Here is a 16,891-nt window from a genome sequence, read left to right on the forward strand (position 1 = left end):
TCTTGTCCATTTTGGAATTTCCCACAGATAGAAGCTTGTGTTGACTGCCTAATTAACCTGTTGCATGTTGGAAACATTGTGTTTCTCTTGAAGAGAAGGCTTTCTCACTGTCATCTTTTTGATTTTTGTGCTATAAAATGATGGGGCAAGGCTTGGAATGCTTTTATTATTGCTCAGAAATTGTTTTATGCTGGCTAAGCATGCAACTTCCTTTCCCTGCATATCTACTACAAGTCAAAGACCATTACAACAAACTCTTCACTACCGGTGTGATAGACATTATGGTCAACTTCAGAAGATGATTCTTTGCCAACATGGCCTTCAGTTTGCAAAAGTTTAATATAAAAATGCTGTGGACAGTTTATTCAAAAGGTTGTAATGGAGTTTGATCTTGTTCCATGTTCGTAGAAATTTTTTTCAGCCCTGGGTCTCAGCTGATTTTAAGTTCATGTTTGGCTTCTCTTATTTGTAACTCCATGGAAACAGGAATTGGCAGCGATTCCTTTTTCCATTTCTGTGGGCACCAGAGGGTAGAATTATCCCTGTAATCCCTTTCCATGGCCCTGTCATGATGAATCCCAGCATTTCCATTTCAGTTTATGTATCACCCCGATTTCATCTTTGTTTAAATGGGGCAATAGTCACACTATGTGACAGATAGGTGTTTTGGCTTTTTTTGCAGAAAATAGAAGAGGCCTTAGAACAAAAATTCTTGTCCCATTTTCCTCACCGATTTAGTGATAAACTTGTACATAATTTTATTTTGCCCCATGCCATTTTTATAGCTTAACATCATTCAAAACAAATGTTCTGTGCCTATTGATATCACATAGTAAACACATTAATCAACATATTCTAAGTATCTTCCTCATCCATTTTTATCTGCATTTAAAAATTAAAGACATCTTTTTAAAAAATACATATATATTTTATTCATTAAAAAAATTCAATCTGACTTAAGAATTTCCAGGTATGTTCCCAATAAAAACCTACTTTGGATCAGATTGAATATGTTTTAAAGATTAATAAAATATATATTCATTAATAATCTAAGTGTAAATGCTGTATTTTTGCCGAAAAGAAAAGAAATTAGAGGATGCTCTGAAATTCAATCTAGTGATAGTTTCTCAAATTCTTTGTGGTGAATGATTTTATTGCAGGACACAGTCACTGCATGATTTATTAATGAAACAGCTTAGTTTGGAGGCTTCATTTGGAAATCCAGGCAGTATAAATTACATCTTAGCTATTAAGAAAGATGTACTGGAGCCTCGAAGGAGAGGAGATTAAATCACCCATTTCAAGTAGTAATTTGTAAAATATTTGTGACCTGATTTCCATGCTGTTAGTGGAAGAGGGGCATGGAATAATCTTTGGTTTATGACCTTGAAAAAAGTTGTTCTTGAAATTAACATAATGTTCTAGTAATCGGAAAGTTAGATCTTTCACATATAGTATGGTAATTGTAAAAAAAATGGAAGCATTATTTCATAAACTCTTCAACTCTTAGAAGTAACTAACATTGCTATAATAAGATGGAAAGACAAGATGGGAAAAGGGACTTTTCTTCCAGTTTTACAGCTGTTCTCTGCTGTTTATCCTCACTGGCTATTACTATTTCTTTTTGACCTATTAGTTCCTTCTTAAAAGAAAACCATGTCTTTTATTCTTGGTCCCAGTCCAAATTTAGGCATAGCTGAACAGAAAGCTTAGATATTACCATCTAGTGGACTTGCCCTTCTTGGAATTACTTAATTTGTGTCTGTTTCTTTCTCCCCCCGTCTCCAGTGTGGATTCTTTAAACGCTCTAGGTACGATGATAGTGTTCCCCGATACCATGCTGTAAGGATCCGGAAAGAAGAGCGAGAGATCCAAGATGAAAAATATAATGATAACCCTGAAAAAAAACAATGGATCACAAAGTGGAATGAAAATGAAAGCTACTCCTAGGGAGGCCAGAAAAGCTTCACAGTACCCAAACTGCTTTATTTTTTCCCCAACCCAGACACTCAGATGGATTGAAAAACCTGTTCAATATCTGAATACTGATATCAGACAGACTGCACAACAGTACGGGCCTACAGTTTTAACTGTGGACATTGTTACATAGCCCGAGGCTCCTGTTTTGCACAGCCAAATTGAAGGCTGTTGGAATGGACTTTTCTTTAACTGCCTTAATTTAACGTTCCGGGTTGCCTTTGTTTTTGACTTACTTGTGCTGGGGCAGGGCCTGCCCGGTTACTCTTACGCGACATCCTTCCAAAGGTGTAGCTGGAAGAAGGCACCATGACCCATGCGCCAACAGAGTGACCGTCCCAACCTCGGCACCACCTCTGCCAGCGTTGTTCTCGTAGGATGGGAGAACATGCCAGTCAACTGTCCTGCATCACAACCCTAGGCCATCAGGGTAACCGTGTTCAAACTAAAGCGCTCCCATAAATTAAATGTGCAATAGAAGGTGATGTTGCCATCCTGCCACCTTTTCCCATTTCCTAGACGTGTGAATACCTGCTCACGCCAAATACACACAGGTTTCATTTCCCTTTCACTAAAATACACAGGCATAACAGATTTGAATGCTAGTTATACTTATTTGTATATGGTATTTATTTTTCTTTTTTGCAAACCATTTTGTTATTGACTAACAGGCCAAAGATTCTCCAGTTTGCCCTTCAGGTTGGATTAAGCAATCAGAATCAGAACATGAGAGGTCACTGGTTGGACCTCAATTACTGACTGCCTAAAGAACATAGTAAGTCTTTATAAATATAGCAGAGAGTTGTTATACTTTACAGATAAGTTTAAGTTATTAACTCCCTTCATGACAGCACTCATCCCCTCCCTCCAAACCCAAAACATTTAAGAAACAGAATTTAACTGTGAGATGTTTAATTCTTAAAGACAGAAGATATTTTTTAGTTTAGAGCCCTGTGTGATATTCCTGATTTTCTTGCTATAACTATCAGGAACTCTTGGAAATAATGGGATTGTTGTTGGACTTTAGTGCAGTTTAGTCACTGCTGAAAATATTGTATATTCAGGACTTGAAAGAAACGGTGAGTGCCGATGGTGGACCCAAACCGATCCAGTGTAAGACTACTGAATACCTGATACCAAAAGTCTGAACATCATGGCTTTGAAGTTTTAAAATATTATTGGAATCATTTAATCAATGAGTCGATGTTCTGTTTTTTGCTTTGTTTCCTCCCCTGTCTGTATCCCCCTAAATACTTTACCTACTCTGAAAAGAAGTTTAAATTGTTTAATTTTAAAGATGAAGGGGAGGGAGGAGGAAGTTATTATTATATATATTCAATAGAGATTGAATACCTGGAAAGCTAAATTTTAAAAAATTACTGTACTTCAAAATGTTAAGTTACGGGGGTACAGCAACAAACAGGTGCTAATTTGTTTGGCTGTAGTATAAGTAGCATCTCAAAATCTTTTAAAAAAACAAAATACAGCTATATGTGACATTGATGCTTTTGCGTCCCCCCCCCCCAGAAATCTTATGCCCTTAAGATATTAGTTGTGCTTTGGAATTTTCAAAACAAAAATAGTTTTACAGATGATATTTTGTTTACAGAAATATCTCTAAAACAGGTCATAACAATGTTTAAAATCTCAGTTTCTTGCTTAGATAACTTGGAACCCAGTGCACTGGCTTATAGGTTGCTGAGAAGCTGATATTTTGAAAGTGTTTATAGACCTGTGTTATAAAAATGAATGTCCTAAAAAGGGGGGCGGGGTGCAAGGGTGGTTCACCAACAAAAGAAACACGAATGTAGTGGTGTTTATAGTTGTTAAAAATGTCATCTCAAGTCAAGTCACTGGTCTGTTTGCATTTGATACATTTTTATACTAACTAGCATTGTAAAATTATTTCATGATTAGAAAATACCTGTGGATATTTGTATAAAAGTGTGAAATAAAAATTTTTTTATGAAAGTGTTTGTGGCTTAGAAACACAGCATTGTATATGTGAAATTATAAATAACCTGACTTGCCTTTCTTTTTATTGTATCAAGCTGAACTATAAAGGTTTTGGTGTTTTTATTTATGGGCCACTAAGAATAATCTCAGATCAGCCAAAGATATTAATGCTCCACAAAATGCAATGTAAATGTGATTTTTTTCCTCTCGGCTTTATTGTTGAGAATATTTCAAAAGAAAATGATCTTAAAGTTGGTTTGTTCAAGATACCTGCAAATTGGGGGTTGTGTGTAAGCATTGATTCATCTGCTTCAAAGGCTTATTATGCCTCTGAAGGATAGGGTGTCAGCTAGCAATGACACATGGCACAAAGAAAAAAGTTCTTATGGCTGAGTTGCTTTCTTCTTAGAACACACTTTCACTGTGACAGCAGTCCAGCTGTGACCTGCCTCATTATACTGATCACCAAGCACTGACTAGGCAGAATTGACAGGTCAGAAAATATTTTCTTCATCAATGGATTTCTTAAGCAGCTTTTTGAAACTTCTCTAGCCGGATTGTCACAATTTAGTAAATGGAAGGCATGTATATAGTGTGTGGACATTATAGCATGCCCTGGCCTGAATACATTTTCCAATATAAAATGTCCAGTCTATTAGGAATAGTTTTCCATTGTACTTGGTATTACACGTTATGTCTTAGCCTTGTTAGTTCTTTGGAGGTCAGACAGGTGATGTTAACCAGCTAAAGAAATGAGTGATAGGTACTTTTTAGACAGGCCAGTGGCTGGGACTCGATTAACCACAGTCCCATGGGTATACCCAGTGTAAGTCACTGCAATGATGTGTAGTCAGTGGTTACGAGCATCAGAAACTGGTTTGGCTAGGGCTGTGGCATAAATGCCCTTGGCAGAGGTCATGGTAGTGCTTTATGGGACTCCTGGGACTCTGCTTCCTTCTCTTCCTCACAAAAAAACAGATGCCTCAGAGTGTGATAGCGGTATTCATAGAGGGGACCCTTCGACCTGTCTGTGAACCTTGACATGTAATTGTTGGTTGCAGATTACTTGCTACAACCTCGCAGCATATCATGCAGAGTTATGGCTTATGTCATGTCCCTGTGGTTGAGAATATTCTAGAATGTGGCACAGATGTTGGTGGGAAATGCCTTACATTGTCCGGACCAGGAAAATAAGGATAAGCTTGAGCCTTCTACCCTGGATGAAAACATCTTAGTAAGAAACTTAGCCCTAGTACAATGAGGACATTGTGGGAAAACAGGCTGGGACTGATGGGCTGTTTTGTTTTAAAGGAGAAAAATGGTGAAATGTTGTAGGTGACTAGCTTCCACATAAATACATTCCCAGGGCTAAGAAAGCAGAAACGTGGAAGGGTTATTTGATGAGCTTGAAGCCGAAGTAAATGATTAAAGACAGTTCCTCGGGCTCAAAGGATGAGTGGTCCGTCCTTTGGACTTCCGTGGTCCAACCTCTTACATTGAGCCTTAAAGAAAATGAACTTCAGGATGATTTCAAGAGTGGCTACTGCAATGAAGCCAGGGGGCATCTATTCCACCACTCGTTCTGATTGTGGTCAAGTGGCAAGTAACTTTTCTTTCTCTTAAAAATAGGTTTTGCCTTTTCTGGCCCAGCTCTCTCAGTCTGAGAGTGCTGTGAGCCAGTGGCTGGGGCCAGGTCTGCAGAGGTGTTACCAATAGACCCATTTAGGAGGGAAATGTTACAAAGGGATTCCTGGTTAAATCCTGGACAGGTAAGTGAACTGTAAAACAAGTTAGGGCAAGAAAATGGGTCTAACATAGTTCAAAGTGGACCACAAAGGGAAAAGTTAACTGGGTGATGGTTGATGACTACACTGGAGTGAAGGAAAAGTGTGACTTTCATAGTAGTCAAGTTTAAATGCCCTGACCGTGGAGCATCTCTTTGTCAGGCTGCTTGTGCTGGGGTCATGGAAGTGGGCAGAGACACATCCATGTTAGCAGGGGTCAGATAAAATTTACGCTATTGACACACTGTCCTTCTAGAACATCCCTAAGAAATCTCAAACTCTAGGAAGAGAGTATGCTTCTTTCCCTATCTCAAAGCCTAGCAGATAAGTATTCAGTTCAACAGTAACCAGCAGATTTAAGTGAGTGTTCTGTCAAGATCTTGTTATATGGAGATGGTTAGATGTGGTTTCATTATTTCCTTCCCAATTTGGAATAAAATTTATAGGGATGTTACCAGGCTCTGGGGACACACATACAAATGAGACACTGGCTCTGCCCTTTTACAGGAAGCTTATCCAGAACAACAGATGGTACTGACAAACAGGTAATCTACTTTACATACGTGTGCACAGTCAGCCAGCCATGTCTGACTCTGCAACTCCATGGACTGTAACCCACCAGGCTCCTCTGTCATGGGATTTTCCAGGCAGCAATACTGGAGTGGGGTGCCATTTCCTTCTCCATTACATAACTAGCAGAATTAAAAAATCTTGTGTCAGGGTATCAATGGTTGACACATCAGGTCAGTACCCGGTCCTACGTGGGTAGAACTTGCCTCCAGAACCAACCCCATTCTTATAAAGTTGGGAATAGTCTAGTCTCAATCTGGGCTGCCTATTTGAATTCCTAAAATACATTTAAAAAAAACCCAGTGCCGAGAATTCATGTCAGACTGACTCCATCAGAAACTTCAGTGTGGAATCCAGACATCCGTGCTATTTAAGGCTTCCCTGGTGAGTCTTAATGTATAGCTAAGGTTGAGAGCTGCTTCTAAAGCACTGGACAGCTTCAATATTTATGTCAAGGGCTCTGCCCTCTGTGTGGAAATATCTTATTGCTGCATGTGAGGTTTCCACTGTACCAGTAACAAGAGCTTGGAAGTTAGAGACATACTTGCAATAAAATAGGAGGCACTGAATAGAATGTGTAAGAGTGAGGCTGCAGTCAGACTGCCAGGGTGTGAATCAGTTTCCCCTCTTAGAATGTAACCCCCATGAGTGACTGACATGTCTGTGCCCCAGTTTCTCTATTTGTAAAGTAAGATTGATAGTACCCATCTCATGAGTTCATAAAAGGAATAAATTAGAGGATCAGAAAATGTTCACTAAATGTTATTTTAATAATTACACTTGTTATATAGAACCATAAAATGTTAAAATAGGAAGGAAACATGGAAATCTAGTCCTACTTTCTCATTTCACAGATGGGGAAATATAGTTTAACTGTTGCTGACCTGTCTCGTCATCTAGGTTTTTCATACCCCTGGGTTTACCTGCTATAGCTATAGTCTGCAAGTGCAAGTAACCTTCACTAAAAAATACTGTGAGCCTAACTCTTACATTTAAACTGCTCATCAACATAGGTCATTTTGTACAAGACTGACTTATGTCAAACTGTTTCAAACCCTTAATACAATGACCATAAATGCGGGCTTGGAGCATGCACACAAAGTCCATATGTTGCTATCTTGAAATTGCTATGTACTGACTCATTGACTTTCCCCCCGCCCCAGAAATGGAAGAGTGTAAATAGGATTCTTTTTTGAACCATTCCTCAATTCTTCACCCACACGATACATTCTTTGGTTTCCTGCAGTGGGACGGTATGTTGTAGTTCTCTTTCTTATATACCTTTATTGCTATGCAGAAGAGGAAGTGCTCATAGGCCCATTCATGCTTGAGTAACATCATGTATATTAGACCAGATTTGTCAGTGCAAGAGCAGTTGAAAAACCCCCCTTTTCTTCTTCCCACATGTCACAGTGCATTGACTGAAAGACTCTAAAGTCCATAAAAGGGGAACCTTTCCCTAGAAAGACTGGGGGTCTGTTGGATTCCAAGAAGTCGTCAAGTTGCTGATGGAACTCAAGTTCTAGGGTGCTTACAGCCATACCCACTTTGTTGCTGCTGCTGCTAAGTTGCTTTAGTCATGTCCGAGTCTGTGTGACCCCATAGACAGCCTCCCACCAGGCTCCCCCATCCCTGGGATTCCCCAGGCAAGAACACGAGTCGGTTGCCATTTCCTTCTCCAATGCATGAAAGTGAAAGTGAAGTTGCTCAGTCGTGTCTGACTCTTAGTGACCTCATGGACTGCAGCCTACCAGGCTCCTCCGTCCATGGGATTCTCCAGGCAAGAACACTGGAGTGGGGTGCCATTGCCTTCTCCAGCCACTTTGTAAGGAAGTCTTAAATCAACAAAGTGGTTAAAAGCCATCCTCCTCACACTTTAACATGCCTGAGAATCACCTCCAGACATTAAGCTGCAGGTGCTGCTTCAGAGAGATTGGGAAAGAGCCTGAGAGTCAACTTTTCTAATGAGCTCCAGACGCTGCAGTCCACAGATTATACATTGGTTAGCAAGAGTCTGTGGAATCGATCTTCATTCAAGGTTCAAGTCACTTATCTGCCACGTTCTGTTTACCCCTACTGGTTTAATTTCTTCATCTGTAAAACAGTATATGGAAGGATTTTAACCTAGGCTTCTAGAAAGGAGAAAACCAGTCTACTCACCTTTAACAACTTCCAATCCCTAACATCCTCAAACTTGCGTATAAAGAACAATCAGGGCACATTTTAGTCTGTTATATGTGAGGATGACAGGATAGATAACATTCCTTTTAGGCTACTCTATGAGCCATGCCTTTAAGACACCTGCCCTGCTAGAAGCAAACTCCCATTTACAACTGAATGGGGAATAATCTGCCAGTTCTAGTAGCTGACCAACCATATGTTGGTCTGGTTACAGTGACTTCTCTAAATCAGTAACAAAACAAAAAGACTGCAGTAAGAGTCAGCCAAACTCTTAAGAGTTAAACTTCTGCAATCTGACAATTTCTTTCTTAAGCAGCAACAATTCTTCAGTTTCCCTTTGCCTGTTGCCACCGCAAATAGCCCAGCTACTCCTGCTAGGAAACAAATGAATAATGCCTAAGCCCATTGAGATAGATATCTGTGGATTGGCTTGCCAACTTCTATTTCACCCTTAGGGCTGGAAAGCTAAAATTTCTCTTCCAGATTCCCCGTGCAGCTAGGGGTTTTGCACATGAACTGGATTCTGTGAATTATGTACCTTCATTTGAGATCTGCAAGGTGGACTCAGTGAGTATTTCTACTAGCAAGCATGGTTGTGGAGACCTAAGGTTCAATGGAGAAGGAAATGGCAATCCACTCCAGTATTCTTGCCTGGAGAATCCCATGGACGGAGAAGCCTAGCAGGTTACAGTCCACGGGGTCGCAAAGAGTTGGACACAACTGAGCGACTTCACCTCAAGGTTCAGTGTTGAGGGTCTTCTAGCTTTCTGAATATTAGAAAGGGTTAACTGGTGGTGGTCTCATTTCCTGTTTTTGACTATGGATTGTAGCTACAAGTATTTTTCGTCACCTAAATTTCCAGAAACTCCTAGATGAGTGATTGTTCTAGATACTATCCCCAAAGGCCCTGTCTAGAGCCTACTTAGTCTGTGTTGTATACATGTAATTTCCTGAACTAAATCCCTTCATGGCAGTAATACCTAGGGTGGTTTTTACTTTATGCCCTGAACCCCAACTGATACAGCCACTCACCCAAAGAAAATGTTAAAAGATCTAGGAAATTAAAAGAGAAAATGCATGGGATGTAACTATCTTCTAGCTAATGCTGGATTTAGAATATTTTTATTGCCTTTTAACATCAACTTGATTCTCCAAGATATTAAATCTATGTCATGTTAGGGTGAATCTTTTTTCTTTTTTAATTAATTTATTTTAATTGGAGGTTAATTACTTTACAATACTGTAGTGGTTTTTGCCATGCACTGACATGAATCAGCCATGGGTATACATGTGTCCCCCATCCTGAACTCTGCTATCTCCCTCCTCCCCATCCCATCCCTCAGGGTCATCCCAGTGCAACTGGTCCTGAATGCCCTGTCTCGTGCATTGAACCAGGACTGGCAATCTCTTTCATATATGGTAATATACATGTTTAAATGCTATTCTCTCAAATCATCCTACCCTTGCCTTCTCCCACAGAGTCCAAAAGTCTGTTCTTTATATCTGTGTCTCTTTTGCTGTCTCGCATATAGGGTCATTGTTTCCATCTTCCTAAATTCCATATATATGTGTTAATATACTGTATTGGTGTTTTTCTTTCTGACTTACTTCACTGTGTATAATAGGCTCCAGTTTCATTCACCTCATTAGAACTAATTCAAATGTATTCTTTTTAATAGCTGAGTAACATTCCACTGTGTATATGTACCCCAGCTTTCTTATCTATTGGTCTGCTGATGGGCATCTAGGTTGCTTCCATAAAAATATGGAACGCTTCATTAATATGCATGTCATTCTTGTGCAGAGGCCATGGAAATCTCTGTATTGTTCCAATTTTAGTATATGTGCTGCCAAAGCGAGCACTTGTTTCTTTTTTCTAAATCTCCTCTAAAAGAGAGTGGAAATGGGTATATATATTATCTGCTTAATCAGGAAATGAAGGGAATAAAAACAAAAATGTGAAGAATCATTATTCTGTGAGAAAATGTCATATTTCATGGACTGTCTTCATTAAATCGTAGTGATTAACAGGAAAACATGCTATCAGTCTATAGAGCATGGAAATGATGTGTTGTTTTTAACCTCCCAGCACCCCTTTTTTAGGTGAAAGAAACTGCTGTTTCCTTGGGGATCCTTTCTTCTAATTCAGTCCCTGATGTTAGTTGTGTGTGTACCACCTCTCCACACCTATTCCCATTTTCCCGGGCTGGAAACATGGCCCCTGCCTGGCCAATCAGGGTCAATCCCCTAGTGTTTTTCTGAAGCAACGAGAAGTGCTCATTACAGAGATTTTCCCATTGGAAACTTATGTCTGCTGCTACTCTGTCCATTTCTGAAATAGGAAAGGAGTCAGCTTTGTGAAGTTTATAAAGTATCACAAGAAGCCCCAACACCAAGAAAAGCAGAGCTGAAACATGGGGAGGAAGAAAGAAGAAGAGGATAGCAGGACACACGGATGTTTTGGGTTTACCACTTGAAAAGTCTTTCAGTGACTTCAGAAAACAATGGTCTTTTACTTAAGGAAGTTTGAACTGGGTTTTCTGTACTTGAGTTGGCAAGAGTACTGCTTTGAGGCATAGAAGGAACATACCTCAACATAATAAAAGCCATATATGATAAACCCACAGCAAACATTATCCTCAATGGCAAAAAATTGAAAGCATTTCCTCTAAAGTAAGGAACAAGACAAGGGTGCCCACTCTCACCACTACTATTCAACATAGTTTTGGAAGTTTTAGCCACAGTAATCAGAGAAGAAAAAGAAATAAAAGGAATCCAGATTGGAAAAGAAGAAGTAAAATTCTCACTGTTTGCAAATGACATGATCCTCTACATAGAAAACCCTAAAGACTCCACCAGAAAATTACTAGAGCCAATCAATGAATATGTAAACTTGCAGGATATGAAATTCATACACAGAAATCCCTTGCATTCCTATACACTAACAATGAGAAAACAGAGAAATTAAGGAAACAATCCCATTTACCATTGTGATGAAAAGAATAAAATACGTAGGAATAAATCTACCTAAAGAAACAAAAGACCTATATGTAGAAAACTATAAAACACTAATGAGAGAAATCAAAGATGACACAAATAGATGGAGAAATATACCATGTTCATGGATTGGAAGAATCAATATAGTGCAAATGAGTATACTACCCAAAGCAATCTATAGTTTCAATGCAATCCCTATCAAGCTACCAATGGTATTTTTCAGAGAACTAGAACAAATAGTTTCACAATTTGTATGGAAATACAAAAAACTTCGAATAGCAAAAGCAATCTTGAGAAAGAAGAATGGAACTGGAAGAATCAACCTACCTGACTTCAGGCTCTACTACAAAGCTACAGTCATCAAGACAGTACAGTACTAGAACAAAGACAGAAATATAGATCAATGGAACAAAATAGAAAGCCCAGAGATAAACCCATGCATCTATGGACACCTTATCTTTGACAAAGGAGGCAAAAATATACAATGGAGAAAAGACAATCTCTTTAATAAGTGGTGCTGGGAAAACTGGTCAACCGCTTGTAAAAGATGAAACTAGAACACTTTCTAACATCATATGCAAAAATAAACTCAAATTGGATTAAAGATCTAAATATAACACCAGGAACTATAAAACTCTTAGAGGAAAACATAGTCAAAACATTCTCTGACATAAGTCACAGCAGGATCCTCTATGACCCACCTCCCAGAGTAATGGAAATAAAAGCAAAAATAAACAAATGGGACCTAATTAAACTTAAAAGCTTTTGCACACCAAAGGAAACTATAAGCAAGGTGAAAAGACAGACTTCAGAATGAGAGAAAATAATAGCAAACGAAGCAACTGACAAAGAATTAATCTCAAAAATATACAAGCAGCTCATGCAGTTCAATTCCAGAAAAATAAACGACCCAATCAAAAAATGGGCCAAAGAACTAAACAGACATTTCTCCAAAGAAGACATACAGATGGCTAACAAACACATGCAAAGATGCTCAATATCACTCATGATCAGAGAAATGCAAATCAAACCACAATGAGGTACCATCTCACACTGGTCAGAATGGCTGCTATCAAAAAGTCTACAAACAATAAGTGCTGGAGAGGGTGCAGAGAAAAGGGAACCCTCTTACACTGTTGGTGGGAATGCAAACTAGTACAGCCACTATGGAGAACAGTGTGGAGATTCCTTAAAGAACTGGAAATACAACTGTCATGTGACCCAGCAATCCCACTGCTGGGCATACACACTGGGGAAACCAGAACTGAAAGAGACACATGTACCCCAACATTCATCACAGCACTGTTTACAATAGCCAGGACATGGAAGCAACCTAGATGTCCATCGGCAGATGAATGGATAAGAAAGCTGTGGTACATACACACAACAGAATATTACTCAGCCATTAAAAAGAATTCATTTGAATCAGTTCTAATGAGGTGGATGAAACTGGAGCCTATTATACATAATGAAATAAGTAGGAAAGAAAAACATCAATACAGTATATTAATGCATATATATGGAATTTAGAAAGATGGTAACGATGACCCTTTTGCGAGACAGCAAAAGAGACACAGATGTAAAGAACAGACTTTTGGACTCTGGGAGAAGGCAAGGGTGGGATGATTTGAAAGAATAGCATTGAAATATGTATATTACCATATGTGAAAGAGAGATTGCCAGTCCTGGTTCAATGCATGAGACAGGGCGCTCAGGGCCGGTGCACTGGGACAACCCAGAGGGATGGGATAGGGGGAAAGTAGGAGGGGAGTTCAGGATGGGGGACATGTACCCCCATGGCTGACTCATGTCAATGTATGGCAAAAGCCACCACAATATTATAAAGTAATTAGCCTCCAATTAAAATAAATTGATTTAAAAAATAAACAAAAAGCCTTAGCCAACTTACAGAAAAAGAGTCCTGCTTTGTTGTTCTTCAGTCACTTAGTCGTGTCCAACTCCTTGTGACCCCAAGGACTGCAGCACGCCAGGCTTCCCTGTCCTTTACCATCTCCTGGAGCTTGCTCAAACTCATGTCCATTGAGTCAGTGATGCTATCCAACCATCTCATCCTCTATCACCCCCTCCTTCTCCTCCCCTCAATCTTTCCCAGCATCAGGGTCTTTTCCAATGAGTTGACTCTTCACATCAGGTAGCCAAAGTATTGGAGCTTCAGCATCAGTCCTTCCAATGAATATTCAGGGTTGATTTTCTTTAGGATTGACTGGTTTGATTTCCCTGCTGTCCAAGAGATTCTTAAGAGTCTTCTCCAGCACCACAATTCAAAAGCAATAATATTTTGACACTCAGCCTTCTTTATGGTCCATCTCTCACATCTGCACATGACTCCTGTAAAAACCTATATTCTTGCCTATATCCAGGCAAATATGTTCTATCCATTAGAGGTGGAGGGTTCCTGACTTCTAAGGGGGAAAGCCAGTTTTGTAGCCCTTTACAAATTCATTTCTGTAATCCTATTTTTTTTGCCTTCCCCTTTGAACTGGTTGTAGTATCTTTTCTGAGTCTCTCATTTAATGAAAGTGTTAATTAAAATTTCAGTGTGTTCATTTTCCTTTTTTCAGCTTCAATGAGATATAATTGATAAAATCATAAGATATTAAAAGTAGTACACACCGTGATAGAGATGTGTTCATTTTGCAGTGGCATAAAAGTCATGATTTTATGTCTTTTGAAAGTTACCTTTGTAAAGCAGCAGTCAGGGTTCTGGGGCAGGAAATGGTATGGTACTCAAAGGGGAAACTGAAGAGTGTTTTCAGGGACTGTTTGCAGAGGTGTGGGCAGAGCAGAGATGGAGATAGTGAAGCACCCCAATCAGCAGGAGAGGGAACCTGGTACCACCTTTAGGGCTCCCTGGGCACAGGAAGGGAGCTATGGCCATACTTAAAAGGGACACAAGTCATGGCCCAGCAGGAAGAAGCAGGAGAATGAATAATCACTTTTTTCTCCTCTTGTCCTCTGAGCCCCATGAAGCCACAGGATAAAGGAGACAGGGTGGCATAGTTCAGTTTGTTTCCTATTGCTTTATATGATTTTCAGACAAATCAATCCGACAATAATCACACAAGCTCAGTGAATTTAGAGAATCCAGCCCAAGTCTGCTACAAAGAAGTTTTTAGAGAGCCTTAAATTACAATTATACTTTATATGTACATAGTTAAATAATACAGCCCTCTGGTAAAAATTCATGAAAGATATTCCACCCTTTGATCACTTTCTACCTTTGAGTACATATCTTATGTATTCATATCACTTCATTCATATCTTATTAATTCATATCGCTTCCTCTAAAATATTTTTACCACAGTTTTAATAACCATCAATCTAACAGATATCTAAAAAATATCTAACATTCTCTCCAGTTTCTGGATCCTCAGCCTTTGACCAAGAAGTGAAAAGCTGATGCAATTTTGTATCTGTTTTTATATACTCATTTGCTATAAGTTGGGTGGAAGTTTGGTGACTATACTTTGAAGAAAAGAAAACTTGGATTGGTTTTGGGGTGAATGAACCTTGACACAATAAATCCCAAGCTTTCTGCCTCACCTTTGTACTTTCACACAAGTTAATGTTCAGTTGAGCACCTAAACATGCTCGGGTGGAAAGCAAGTTGCAAATCGAGGCTGAGGAAGCCAATTATACTGTGTATGATAGTGTGAGGAGAATTCAGAGCTCAGGGAGTAATCTGGAAGGAAGGGGAGGAGGAGGAAGGCCATATGACTGGAGGCTGCAGGAGAGCTGCGGAACAGTTGAGGACTATTTTAAGGATGGCTAATGTTCAGTTGTAAATTGTCTTCTACCAAACCTTTGGTAAAGTTAACTTCATGAAAAATGTGTGTGAGCGGTTCCGATTAAACCCTAATAAGGAAATAATATTTTTAAAAAACAGCAGTAATGGTTAAAAAAAAAAAGAGATGGAATCTGAGTGTTTAGTATATCCTGGGCATTGTGCTAACACAGATGGCTACACTATCTATTTACAGTCACCCGCAACGAGACAGCCAATATCCCCCCTTTCTAGGGAAGGAGGCTGATGCTCAGAAAGGTAATTCACTCGAGGTCACATATCCAGTACATGAAAGAGGATCTGACACCAGAATCCAGGCTGTGTTCATAGCACCACACGACATTGCTATCACCCTCCGCACAGCCTCCTTAAAAAGCTGTCCTTTGGTCTCTGTCATTGACAAGAACCCCTCCTCCTCTAAGGTCGCCCATTTCATAGTCAAAGGGCTGGAACCAAAGTTTGTCCACACGAGGGTGAGATCTGTCTCCCTACAGTTTCCATCCCCAAGTCTTCCATCTGCCGTCTGGGTCACTCAGAACAAACATAATCCTTATTTTACGGAGCAGGCTGTCTAATATTTGAAGATATGTGTAAAACTTTGACGATGATGGACTTTACATAATGTGCTTTCAACAAACATTCATAGAATAGATGAAGGAAGGTCACACTTGGAGGGTACAGAGTATGGCTGGTAGGACAGCAAATATATAAAAAAGACTTGATTACTTTCTCCACTGCTGCTGCTGCTGCTAAGTCGCTTCAGTCGGTGTCCGATTCTGTGCGACCCCATAGACGGCAGCCCACCAGGTTCCCCCGTCCCTGGGATTCTCCAGGCAAGAACACTGGTGTGGGTTGCCATTTCCTTCTCCAATTCATGAAAGTGAAAATTGAAAGTGAAGTTGCTCAGTCGTGTCTGACTCTTAGTGACCCCATGGACTGCAGCCTACCAGCCTTCTCCATCCATGGTATTTTCCAGGCAAGAGTACTGCAGTGGGGTGCCATTGCCTTCTCCGACTTGCTCTACCTATCTCATAGTCTTATGTTCATACTGCTTCCTCTAACAAACTTTTACCAAAATGGTAACAATAACCAGGTTAACAGATATCTGAGAGAATTCTTAGAGGCACCACTTTTGGAAAATATGTTTAAGTTCTGCTTCTACTCCAGCCCTCAACTACCTACACCTATAAAGGTGGTCAGTGTTTTCCTTCAAGCTAAACCCATGGGACTAATGACACTGAGGCAGTCATCAGTTTGATCCCTTAAACTATAACTTTTGCTTTATCAGTAATATCAGTAACTTCACTGATCAAACTTGCCTTAACTGTTCCTGCACACTGCACACCCTTTGTCAGGGAGCTTAGACAATCATGACTCCTTTAGCTGTCCTCTAGAGGCAGTACCTCTGATGGATGGGTCACTATAGTAATGGTTTCAAAAGTTGTTTTTCAGGAACATGGAGCTAGTCTTGCCCAGTTCAGATCAGTTGAGACCACCAACCATTCAGCTGGGCCTGCTGGAGTGCTGGATGGAGAACCTCTTGACATCAGAAGGCCAAACACTCCACCCTCAGATGATACCACCCTACCATTTTCTTCACCTTTTCCTGATCTCCAGTCAC

General features: G+C 39.8%; 1 protein-coding gene and 1 non-coding gene across 3 annotated transcripts in view; one reads left to right on the forward strand and one right to left on the reverse strand.

Annotated features, from left to right (window-relative positions):
- Positions 1–3,951, forward strand: part of ITGA6 (integrin subunit alpha 6) — an 85,855-nt gene extending 81,904 nt beyond the window's left edge. For both annotated transcript variants that reach the window (XM_040229354.1, XM_040229353.1), the window contains one exon: positions 1,789–3,951. Coding sequence is in view for 1 of the 2 variants with exons in the window: in XM_040229353.1 (XP_040085287.1) it covers positions 1,789–1,950 (162 nt within the window). In the remaining variant the exon portion in view is untranslated. The remainder of the gene's footprint in view (positions 1–1,788) is intronic.
- Positions 3,952–10,227: 6,276 nt separating this feature from the next.
- LOC120855264 lies at positions 10,228–10,331 on the reverse strand. The gene has a single exon (XR_005719227.1). It is a non-coding gene; the product is annotated as a U6 spliceosomal RNA (small nuclear RNA).
- Positions 10,332–16,891: the final 6,560 nt, after the last annotated feature.

Source organism: Oryx dammah, unplaced genomic scaffold (assembly GCF_014754425.2).
Source record: "Oryx dammah isolate SB20612 unplaced genomic scaffold, SCBI_Odam_1.1 HiC_scaffold_27, whole genome shotgun sequence".
Classification (NCBI taxonomy): Eukaryota; Metazoa; Chordata; class Mammalia; order Artiodactyla; family Bovidae; genus Oryx; species Oryx dammah.